The sequence below is a fragment of the Triturus cristatus genome, chromosome 6 (assembly GCF_964204655.1).
Source record: "Triturus cristatus chromosome 6, aTriCri1.1, whole genome shotgun sequence".
Lineage (NCBI taxonomy): Eukaryota > Metazoa > Chordata > Amphibia > Caudata > Salamandridae > Triturus > Triturus cristatus.
Window position 1 is genome coordinate 668,631,784 of NC_140589.1, and position 12,322 is coordinate 668,644,105.

Consider the following 12,322-nt stretch of genomic DNA (forward strand, 5'->3'; position numbering starts at 1 on the left):
ACTTCCTGATTTCGACCGATTCGAACGTTGACTAACATGTAACCACCAATCAGAATTACGCTCACGCACGTTAGGGTGCTCGCACGGTGCGCGCTTATAGATATTTATATGCTTTTAAATGCTATTTTCTCAGGAACTACTGAACAGATTGACACCAGACCTGCAAAAGGCACTTCCCTGACCTGAGGACTACCTCTCTGCCAAATTTCAAGTAATTCTGTTCAGCCGTTCGGGCTGTACCTTCGACTAAAGGTCCTATGGAAAAATGCATGGGGAAAACGCGTTTTGGGACCCCCCTTTTTTCTCGGCCCCCGCTTTGGAGAATCACCCCGAGACTTTCAGGGTAGGAGCTGAACGGAGCGCCCCATTAGTTTTGAAAAATTCACAAGGATTCGTCAACCGGCGCCAAAGTTATTCAAAATAGAATTTTCAGATTTCCTATGGAAACTCGGTCCTAACTATAACTATCTACTGGCGACCGCCAGTAGATAATATATATATATCTCTCCTCGGATTGCCCGTTTGGTATCCCTTTCTACACGCCTCCACCTCTCTTCGCTTCTGTGAGGTCTGGTCCTATATCCTCGTCTTTAGGGGAGCAGTTGGGTGCCTTATACTCAGCCTTGCCATCGTTCTGCACGGCGGTGTTTTTTCTTACAACGTTTAGGCTGCACTTCGGTGCATGTTCCTGCATCTTTAGCGATGAGGTTTCCTAGGGTTCCACTCCCTGAGGTGGGCCTCCGCTCCTGGATGCTCTTTCTAGAGTCTTATCTGTCCCGATCATGTACTGCACAGTCTCTCTCTTCTATGGGGGTGCATTTCCCCTCCGGGTCGGAGGTGGTGGTCTGGAGATCTGATGTTGTTCTCAACATCTATGTGTGTTCTTCTTCACAGTTCCTATAGGCACCTTCAGTGCCTCAGATGCCACACTCTTCGGATGTGTCTTTTTACATTGGGTGTTACCCTCATCTGTGTCTGGTGTGCCTGCGGGACAGCTCCTCTGCTGAAGGTCGTCCCAGGTGCTGCGCCCTGCTCTTCTGTCTTCCGGTCTTCCGGGAGTGTTCTCCCCTTGGCCTTCAAACTGCCTTTCTGGGCAGTCCAGTATTCATCATAGCTACTCCACATTGTTGTTGCTGTAGCTGTCTGCTATGTGCATGTTCTCGTTGTGGCCCACCTCAGTGTGGTTCAGCGTGCGAATGTCCGCCCCCGTCGCGTTCTGGTGACTAACTGTGCACTTGGCGTGTCTTATGTTCCCTCCTGTGCTTCTGATGCACTGCTCTGTTCCGGCCTCTTGCCCTTTGCTTCCTGGATGCTGCCTGTCCGGCATCCCTTGCGTGGGCTCGCCTGGTAGGCTTTCTGAGTATGTCTCTCCATGTTGTCCTCTAGCTTGGTTGGTGTACATTTACTGCGCCATTGAGCCCTGGGAGTGGTTAGTGCATTATGCAGTTCGGGGGTGGTTTCTCCTTCCTCCCTTCGTTATGTACTCTCTCTACCGTTCTGGCATATGGCTTAGTGCCATTTCTACTTATACTCACACAGGAATGGTGTCGCACCATTTTGGCAGTCTTGTGATGTCTCGCCTCCTGTTATCTTTTGCTCTTCCGAGCTGCTTGGGTTGCTGACTGGCTGCACCGCCGCAGCTTTCCCCTTAGTCCGTCACTCTGTTGCCAGCTCAGTGCTCTCGGGCACTTTCTGTTGTTCTGTCGCAGACCCACCTCCCCCTGGGGTATGGCTGTGGTATCTACTCTAAGTTAAGGAATCTGCGGCTAGATGTCTCTATCAGATGTACAAGTTACATACCTTCAGTAACGATGTATCTGGTAGAGACGTTGTCTAGCCGCAGATTCCTTAACGGCCACCCATCCTCCCCGTTCTGCGAGGACCTTGCCAAGTGGGTTTCTCCGCTTTGCCTCCTTTCAGTTGGCACTAATCTTCATTCAAGGTGTTCAATTTGGTGCAACCCTTTTATGATTTACAATATGCAGCCACCTTCCTCCAGGTGGCCTCTCTTCCTTTAGAGCGGTACTTTTTGCTTCGCCTTCACCGGGAGATACTTCTTCCTTTTCTCTGCATTCCTCCACCCTGGTCCTTCCAGTGTGGGATCTTCTCCTATTGCTTTCCCTCCCTCCTGCCTCCTCTTTCTACTTGGGGATCCTGTCCCTGTTCAATCATCCTTTTGGGATCTGCTGGGCTGTGTTTCAGCTTTCCATTACTATAGGGGAAGTGCCATTCTTGTAATGCCTTCTCGCAGTAGATTGCTGTTCTTCCTGTGCTCCGCCCTTGTTGGCCGACACAATTCTACGTTGTAATAACAGTCTGTCTTTGTCTGTCGGGATATTCTTCCCTTGTTACTCAGCCTCTGGGGAGGGCCCACGGTTCGCTTTGCGGGGTTGTTTCTCAGAGCATTGCTCTATCCTTTCCTTCTTGGTTTGTAACTAGACAGTGTCTGATACTGTCCTTTATGATGGTGCTATGCACCATCCGATTTCTTTGCCTTACGGATTTTTTCTCCTTCGCACACTGTTCCCATACTTTCAGTTTTGTTGGTGGCTCCGCGTTGTGCCGCGGAAAAGTTTCTCCGAAAAAAACTGACGTCAGCACGCAGGAGGGACTTATATGACCTCGCTGACGTCACGTCCGTGGAAGACATCAGGGCGGGGTCGTGTGGCGCCGTCCCCCAGCGCGCAGAGGTGCTGCTGCAAAAAAAAAAAATCCGGATCCAGTCTGACGTCTGGGGATAATTCTAAGTTGAGGAATCTGCGGCTAGACCAACGTCTCTACCAGATACATTGTTACCGAAGGTAAGTAACTCATACTTTTAGGATCAGGGCACTGGCACTGAGGTCTGCTTAGCAGGCCTCACTGCACTCAAAGTTGAAAAAACAGTAGTATCAGTCGAAAAACCTAGGTGTAACCATACAAAAGGAGGCATTTCCTTACACCAAGCCTTTGTGCATTGGAGATTCTTTCTCTGGTATGCCTTTCTCCTTGACTAAGGTTCAGGACTACTCTATTTCTTTACGCCCCTGCCTCGCCTGCCCAGAATACTGAAAAAGATCAAGAAAGACCCTGTACTGGGTGAGGAGAAAGTGGTTCCTGACACTGCTGGCCATGGGCATTTGCCCTCCACTTCAGTTGTCCCTTCAGGAGGACCACCTGTCGCAACAGCAAGATCATGTCATGCTTCCAAATCTACACAACCTGACCTGCATGCTTTTAAAATAAACAGCGTTTCTTGAAGTAGCTGGTCCACATATTCCTGCCTTCTCCATTTGTAATGCTGCACTTCTCCCATACCTCATATGCACCCCCTTTGATCCCATGCACAGTTGCTTTCTACGGCTGCTCACCATAAAAACTGTATCCCTCATTGCCATAACTTCTGCCCGTCGAGTGAGTTAACTCCAGCCTTTGTCTGTCCAACAGCCATACGTAGCTTTCTTTCTGGACAAGCTGGTTCTCCAGACAAAAGCATATTCTTGCCAAAGGTATAAACTTCCTTCCAACCGATCACCTTTCAGGCTTTCTATGCCCACCTCACCCATCCGGAGGATCAGACCAGAAACCCTTGATTGGACGCCCAACTTTTTGTGAATTTCTCTGGAGCAAAAAAGTGGAAAGCAGTGCAAAAGGAACAATCTCCAAATAATTGTTTTATGCATTAAGATTGGTTATGGGCTAGTTAAAAAGCAGCCCCCAGACGGCTTTCGCCCTCATTCCACCAGAGCAAAGCTGCTAAAACTGCGCTGGTGTGCGGTATGCAAGCCTCAGACACCTGCCAGGCTGTTCATGAAACACCATTGCCTGGATAGCCAGGCTGCTGCGTGGACGTCCATCCAAATGTTCATGAAACACCATTGCCTGGATAGCCAGGCTGCTGCGTGGTCGTCCATCCAAATGTTCATGAAGCACCATTGCCTGGATAGCCAGGTCCGGAGGGATCGGCACTTCAACCAATCTGCTCTGCAGCATTTCGTGGTCTGAGCCATTTCACAGGCCCTCGCCTGGGAAGTACTGCTTTATCTATTCACAAGGTGAGTAATTTTCTGGTAGAGACAATCTAACCCCAGATTCTTCACCGACCCACTACCCCTCCCCATTCTTGGAGGTGACTCATATGGTCTATTAAGAAGATCCCATTGTAAAGATCTGCACAGTGGAAAATTCTTTTTTTTTTTTTTTTTTTGTGGGGAGGGTCCACGCCCACCGACACGGACTGAGATCAGAAAGAAACTGACATCAAAAATCAGAGGTGGTATAGATATAGTGTCCCCGACGTTGCATCCTGGTCTGGACAGGTCAAACATTGAGCCGCATGACACCACCTACCAAGGAGCAAAGTAATTGCTATTGAAAAATCAAAAGCAATGCTATTTTCTTTCCCTTGCATGTAGATTGAGGGTGATGGCTCGAGCACCCCCTCCATCCACACACACTCACTCTGGTAGCGTATTTACTGTAGCGGAAGATTAGGAAATAAACAATACATTATATTTTGAAGCCAGTTCCATATTTACATACACAAGAAAATGACAGCCATGCTGGTTACTGTAGTTTGGATTTGAAGTGCGGCTTTCCAGCACTAAGAAGTTACATTTGGTTTAATCCTTTTTGTTTTATTTTTTCCCAGAAACGGCGCAGTTGCTCCTTATAGTGTCTGATGGGAGAGGCCTGTTCCTGGAAGGAAAAGAGCGCGTCACAGCAGCCGTTCAGTCCGCTAGAAATGCAAACATCTTTGTCATTTTTGTTATTCTGGACAATCCCAATTCAAGGGTGAGTTTTATTCCCTGTGTATATTTCAACAGACACTGAAGTGGTTTTTCATTTACAAGTGAGTTATGCGTTAAACATTTAACAAACCTAAGATTTTCCCACGTGGTATTTACGTCTGCTTTTTAAACAGTAAAAATTCACTTTTAGCTAGATGGTGTAGTTGAACAGAACACCCATCAGCTGTAATGCTATGAGGCGTCATCAGTGGTGACACTGCAGATCACTTCCTTATTTCCAGCAGGATTCCAAGGAACTCTGAAGGTTCTTTCATGCTTTGCTTGATTTTTCAATGAATTCTTGTAGTATCACCCATCAAACCCCGTTGGGTATAACGCAGTGGCACGTGGGCGGAGTTTGTATGGTGTATGGCTACTTGGGCTTGTTGCAGGGGCGTCTTCCACTTGTGCAGCAGGGGCACTAGATGGGCCCTCTGCACCCTGAGTATTGCTGTATTTCACGGTTTAAACAGCGGCCCGGGGGCCCATTTCCTTCGTTGCTCTAGGGCCCTTGACACACTGGCTGTACTGTTGGTTTGTTGGTAATGGATTGTTGGATATGGACCTACGTGGGTTATGTTGTGTGTGCGCACCTGCATGAGTTTGTTGTGGTTAGTTGGTATGGACTTGAAAAGGTTTGTCTGGTTTGTGAGGTATGGTTTGTGGGATGTTGACTTGCATACATCTGAGTTTAGTGTGTGGTTTGCTGAATATGGACCTACATGACCACTCTGGAAGCTCTGTGACACCCTACGTCACCCACAGAGTTTTATGACAAAGCAATTAATTTTCTCATGGTTCAATAGCACAATTGATTTGACTCTGAAGAGAGGGCAGAGAAGAGGGGCAAACTAGCAAAGTGCTGCCTGTCCCTCTGCATTGAAAGGTGAACATGCAGTTTCAAACGTTCATTGCTGCACTGTCCACAGCGCAGGCTCAAGTTCTTGAGAGTAATGTTCAGGGGCCCGGTTTTATTTTGCATTATCCAGCAGATAAACAAATGTACAGTCTAATCTTCTACAGACCTGGGTAGATTTATAACTGGTTTCAGAAGGCGTCGAGAACATTCAGCTCCATCTCCTCCTGAAGCATTGTTAAATGATAATTTAGTATCATTTTGTTTCTTTTTGCAGGCAGAACTGCCACCAGTATTAAAATGGGATGCTGTTAGATAATTTTAAGGAATGGGCCAATTCACCTATGCGGTGTAACACTTTCTCTACCTTGGATTAAAAGGTCACACAATCAAAGGTCCCTAAAAAAAAAATAAGGACACATTCCGTATGGAATATTTCAGTTTGAACCTTTCATTCTGAATAGAAAATGTGACTGCTACACTGTACATTTAGATTAGACATGCCCAACCATTCTGTCAACCCTAATACTAACTCCAAGAAGTCCCACTTGGTTTACCTGTTAATATGGTTCTTTTGAATACAACACCTTCCGATCAAGTCCTCCACTTATGAATTCCATTCCAGGCTTGAGACGGTCCAGAAACCTTCTCCCCAGCAGCTACTGTCCAGCTTTGCCAGGTGGTGCCACACAGCTCCAGCAGCTTCTCTGCCTGTTCACTTGATGTCACTGGAGTATATTAAGACAACAGCCAGCGTGTGGGCATCGGTTCATATTTTTCTGTACCTGTTGTGACTCATGGCCTTATCCATTTTGTGGGTGCCTTATGCTAGATGGCAGCTAGGATCCCTCCAGTCATATCTGAGGAGGCAATGGCTGCAACTCCAAGGTAGTCTCCCAGGCACAGATCTTCCACTCTGTGCATCAAGATATGAATTGGTAGATTCCTTTCTACCTTAACAACCTTCTGCAAAGTGGCCCAAAGGTTCAAGCTACGGTGGTTGAAGATGCCACCTCTGGGGTACTCATTTGGGTGACATGATCACAAGTCTTTTGTTCCATGTCAGAGCAGTACATACAAGTCAATGTGCTCAAACTACTAAAATTCTGTCTTACTCTGAAAGACTTTCTCCCTTCCATATTCGGGAGCAATGTCAAAATTCTGTTGTACAACGCCGCCACCTCTACTATACCAACTGACAATTACATGGAGTCATGGGCCCTTTGTGGGGAAGCAAACCTACTGTGAAAGTTCATGCAGCGACATGGATAGTTCCCAGTAGCATCTCACTTAAAGGCACTCTCATTGTGATAGTTCCCAGTCGCCTCTCACTAGAGCAATAGAAGGGGGAACTACACCCAAAGTCATGGAGGCGATCTTCTACTGCCTGGAATTTTCATTCGCAGAGCTCTTCGCCACGACCCAGAACGGAAAGTATGCTAAGTTTTGTACTATACACTTCCCTCTGAATGGTTCCCTGGGGTATGCCTTCAGGTTAAACAGGTTACAGAGTTTGCTGTATGTGTTCCTGCCGATCCCACTTCTATTAAAGATGCTACGGAAGGTGCAGCAGGATCGAGCACAGCTCATTCGGATTGCCCCAGAGTGAGCTAGGAGGATCTCGTACACTAATCTTTTGGTACTTGTTCGGCCACCTCTTCTCCTGTACAGAGTAGACCTTTTCTTGCAGTAGCATAGTTGGGTACTCCATCGCAAATGCTGCAGCTATACACGTGGACATCGAGCACTGCCTATTGGAATCCTTTTGCCTTTTTAATTAAGTCACTGATGGCTTCTTAGCAGCCCGGAAGCCTGCTACTAAAACTATCTATGAAGGGCCCTGGACTAAGTGTGTTGCGTGGTGTGACCTGAAAGGCATCCAACCATTTACATTTTACCTTTCCAACTTATTGTGCGATTTGCATTGTCACTTGCTGAACAGGGCCTGGCAGTGGCTAAGGTTAAAGACTAGCTAGCAGTCCTGTGTGCCCTTTTGTATTTGCCTGACCAGCCTTCTTTGTTTTGATTGCCATTAATGGTGGGGTTTCTAAAGGTTGACTCTTCTTGTTTCCTCCCACTTTGTTTATTGTCCCTCAGCAGCATTGGTATCATATGCTAACTTTCTTGGGTCATCCCCATTGGAGCTAATACTCAGTTGCCCAATTTGACTTCTTATCGTAAAGACGGTGCTGCTGAAGGCAATTACCTCAGCATGTAGGGTTGGTGAACATCCAGCCCTATCAATTCTTTCACTGTTCATAGTTTTTTACTCGGGTACATTTGTTCTTTGCACCTGCCCATTTTTTTTTTTTTTTTTTTTTTACCCAAGGTGATTTCTGCATTTCATATGGCTCAGTCTTATCAACCTTCAATCTTTTTTTCTTCCTCCATATCCAGTTGAAGTGGAGGAGCATCTGCACAAAGACACCCAGACGTACGGTGTCTTAAATCATACACTACACACAAGGCAATGACTGAGCACATCTTTTTGTTTTTGGTCATCCTCTATACTATGATCTGCTACACCGTGGCGTAGAAAGACCCTCCGGAGGGCATCCACACTCATTCCACAACAGCCACGACTGCTTGCACTGTTCTTTCCAGAGGTGTTCCGGTTGCTGACATCTGCCAGACAGCTGCTTGGCCATCCTTGCATAGTTTTACCAAGGAGTACTGCCTTGCGCCTTAGTCATGCAGTGATGGGTATTTTGCCCAAGCTGTGTTGCATCATTTCCTTGGTTAACTGGCACTACAATGTCCCATTTCCCAAGAGGGCACTGCTTTTAAAGTCATTCCTAAGATTGTGTATGTATGCATCACTAGCGTTATTTAAGCAAAGTAACTTTTTCTTTTAAAATAGGCAAGGAAGATGGCATCAATTCCTAGTAACTGATATTAGTAACTTTGAAAGCTCTGGAATCACGGCGCAACAACTAGCTGGGAGAATAACGTAACTTACTGAAGCAAAAATCCCCCATTATTTCTAAAGGAAAGTCACAGGAAAAGTACACCAGATTTTTTTAAAATTATTATTATTCTTTTTTTAGAAAACGATATGACTGAAATAATGAACTATTAGACTGATTCTGTACTAGTGTAGCAGAGCTCAAAAGAAACATTTCAGATCTTAAATCATTTACTGAAGCGCCCTGTTTTGTCATAAATGTGTGATTTCTTACCTTTAACTTTGTAGAAAAGTATTTTAGAAAAAAAGCATATTGTTTACTTCAGTTTGTTGTGTCTCAGTTCCTGTAGCCTCCACAGCCAACACCCGTTTCCCTCTTTCTCCAGGTTGGGTTACTGTTATAATGTATTGTAACCTTAAATAGTGAATTCCTAGGTTCTCCAGAAGACATACTATTTGCTTAAGGCACTTGTCGGACCCAGTTGTTTTTTAAATAATAATCTCTTATCAGTTTTCACTTGAACAGTGTTGTCCCCGAACTGCTGAAACAAGCCAGGAAAACCCTTCAACTGATCCTGAAACTATTGGCAACAGTTGACTAATGTTAAATATCTCTTCTAATGCACAATCAACAGAGGATGAATTTGACATTTTTAATAAACATTTGTGATAAAGAACCAGTCAAATATTTTTTTTAAATCGGAATTATTTGTTTTCAACCATCCTCTCCAACTAGTAGTTCAGCACCAGATCAAAGTAACCATGGCATTGCACTTTACAGCTGTAACATAGTCCAGTCATGCACTGTACACGATTCCTGGCCACCTACATTTTGAAAATTGACATGTGAACTACACTACTATACATTTTTGCATGACCGTTCAGGGAACAAAATATCCCCTTTCCAGATCCTTGGCCGAAAACCATCAACTCCTGAGACTATATGCAACTGATAGGGAGCACAAAGATCTTTTTTAGTGAGCACATGGTCAACTGGGGAAAGAAAGCACAGGCTCTCACTGAAAGTGGCATGTGTTTAACAGCTGATTACAGCACATCTCCATAGCCAAGACAAACCCAAGACACAACCTGAATGGATTGACAATGATCGGATAAAGGTATATATATACACCAGTGAACCTCTGTTCAAAATAATTCCAGTTGCCTGCAGAAGCAGATCCAAACTAGTGCCAAGGCCCAAAATGACGTAGTGACAATGTGGAGCGGCTGTCTTCAAACTTTACTAAATATTTTATGAAGGAAACCATACTAAACGATCGTATCATAAGAAATAAACTGTACAAGCTGTGTTTATAATTCAGTATTGCCTTGTATATCAGATGTTTCGACTAAAGAAGGCATTGAATCTATAGCCTTATGCTACAATGTCGTGTGGTTCGTTTCTTCCAATTGTACTATTTTTTTGATGTCAGCAGCCTTTTATTTTAATGAAAGGTTACTCCTTGCCGAAGTCTATGAGCAAGGAGTATAGTGTGTAGGCAGACAGTGATCTGGTCATAGTCATTTTCTCTTACCAATGTACGCTTCTATGCAGGTATTCAGTTTTTGCTGTCACTATTTTTAATGATGCATGTGTTTGGATTTGCAGGACTCTATCATGGATATCAAAGTTCCTGTATTCAGAGAAGCTGGGGAAATGCCGGAAATCCGATCTTACATGGACGAGTTCCCATTCCCGTTCTACATAATCCTACGTGATGTGAACGCCCTCCCAGAAACTCTTAGTGATGCTCTCAGGCAATGGTTTGAACTGGTGACTGCATCTGATCATCAGTAGTCAAGAGAGCAACCTGAGCCTGATTTTAGCCCTTGGACTGAAAGGGTATGGACTTTATATTTGGGGGTTCTGCGGACATAAGTGCTGAAGAACTGACTGGTACCAGGCAAACCAGGATTCATGTGCTTGACTGCCTTCTGATATTCAGACAGTGGTGTAGCAGACAGTTGTATCCTTTCCCTCATTTCTGGTGCAGCCGACTGTCCAAAGATCACAGACACACATTTTCGATGTTTATTTATTCTCTTCATTCTGACAGATAAATGACTGCCCCTTTCGCCAACACCACCAGCTGAGGTGGTGATAAAGAATCCTTCCAGCCCTGTTGTGGAGAATTTTGATAAAGTTGTAACTGATTGAAGAAAAGTTAATATTAACATTGAAATGAACCTTTTTCACCTCGATTAAGAATTGGGCCACTTTTGGAATGGTCAGGTCTTTTCAGTAAATTGTATGAAAGTACATCTTAAGCTTGTAAAAAGATATGTTTGTTCCTCTTTGGTTTTAATTGAACCAAACATTAGCCCTTAAATACTTGAAATTATGTTCGGTTAACAATTCATGTGTAATAGAAATAAAGCTGTTTCTTGATAAATGCTGGAGGTGTATTTTCTGGGACACTACGTAATAAGTATTGAACTCCTGTGTTTTTTCAAGATTGCATTGCACTGTGACAATTGCCTTTTGTGATTGGTAGACATTAAGGCACAGTGTACATATGCAATGAGCACCCCATATCCTGTACCAGTCTTTTTTTATTTTACTTTTGCAGCTTATTTTGTCTGTAATATATACAATAAAATGTGCCACTGCCATTTTATTGCACTGATAATCACAACCCAATATGTTCTAGGAACACCAGTAGATAGTTGAACTTTGTCCTTGATAAATTCTAAAGGTACATTATCACAGTGCAAATGCTCCTGTCTTAGAAGATGTTCAAAGGAGCCAATCCTGGTCCCGGTTACAAAACTCATTTAAGGATATCCAAGCTTTCAATCTTATTTCATCATATCAAAAACATGAAATTGGTAGTTGGAATCATGGGCAACCCACTGATCTACTACTAAGAGATATACGGAAAAGAATTAGCGTTTTTATAATGTAACAGGTTTGTGTCCATTATTAGAAATGGCGTGTGCATACGCCCTATACACTTCTTGGAAATATCTCCAGGTGTGGGGCTGTGTTTTAGTTCGCTTTCTACATTAAAGAGAACTACATAGATGCAACTGTTAGCTCCATGGAGAGTGGTTGTGGTCTAGCACATTACTTGTTCCACCATCTGTTTAACTGTGAATTCATCTTCTCCATGCATCTCGACTCTAGCCTTTGGTATACCATCTATCCTTCAATATGTCTAATACCATGTGCTAACAATGGTCTCAGTTTACCCCCTCCAACTTTTTTAAATAGTGCTTCTGCGGCCCACTAGTTCCTTTGTTTTCATGCCTTTGAATGGGGATCCACAGCCCTGCTCCCTCTTTCATCAGTATTCGACAACCTTCCAATCTCAAAATCCAGTGTGCTAGGCATCAGTGTTCTCACATATGTTATGTTGATTTGTATAGCGCACTAATCACCTGAGCGGGTATCCAGGCACTTGGGCAGTTGTGTAGTCCCAGAGGAGGTGATACTAAGAGCCAGGTCTTCAGCTTCTTGCGGAGCTCAATAACTGAGGAGGAGGCCCTGATGTGTTGAAGGAGGTCTATCTATTTCTTGGGTGCGATGTAGGAAAATGAGCAATCTCCAGTTTTGCTTTTGGGTATGTGGGGAGTGTGATAGTGAGGCAGAGCGTAGGTACCTGGTGGGTTGTGAAAGTGTATGCAGCTGTTCAGGTATTCCGGTCCTGTGTTGTGTAGGACTGTGTATGTGTGCGTGAGAAATTTGAATTGGCTACGGTTACGAATGGGGAGCCAGTGAAGCTTCTTGAGGTATGGTGTGTTGTGGGTGCGGCGTGGGAGGTCTAATATGAGTCTTGTGGTGGTGTTGTG

General features: G+C 44.5%; 1 protein-coding gene across 1 annotated transcript in view; it reads left to right on the forward strand.

Moving 5' to 3' along the window:
• The window catches only part of MDN1 (midasin AAA ATPase 1), a 2,002,810-nt gene extending 1,991,887 nt beyond the window's left edge, over nucleotides 1-10,923 (forward strand). Inside the window, exons 101-102 of the mRNA XM_085611158.1 lie at nucleotides 4,631-4,773; nucleotides 10,140-10,923. Of these exons, the coding sequence (XP_085467284.1) occupies nucleotides 4,631-4,773; nucleotides 10,140-10,328 (332 nt within the window). The 3' untranslated portion in view covers nucleotides 10,329-10,923. The remainder of the gene's footprint in view (nucleotides 1-4,630; nucleotides 4,774-10,139) is intronic.
• Nucleotides 10,924-12,322: the final 1,399 nt, after the last annotated feature.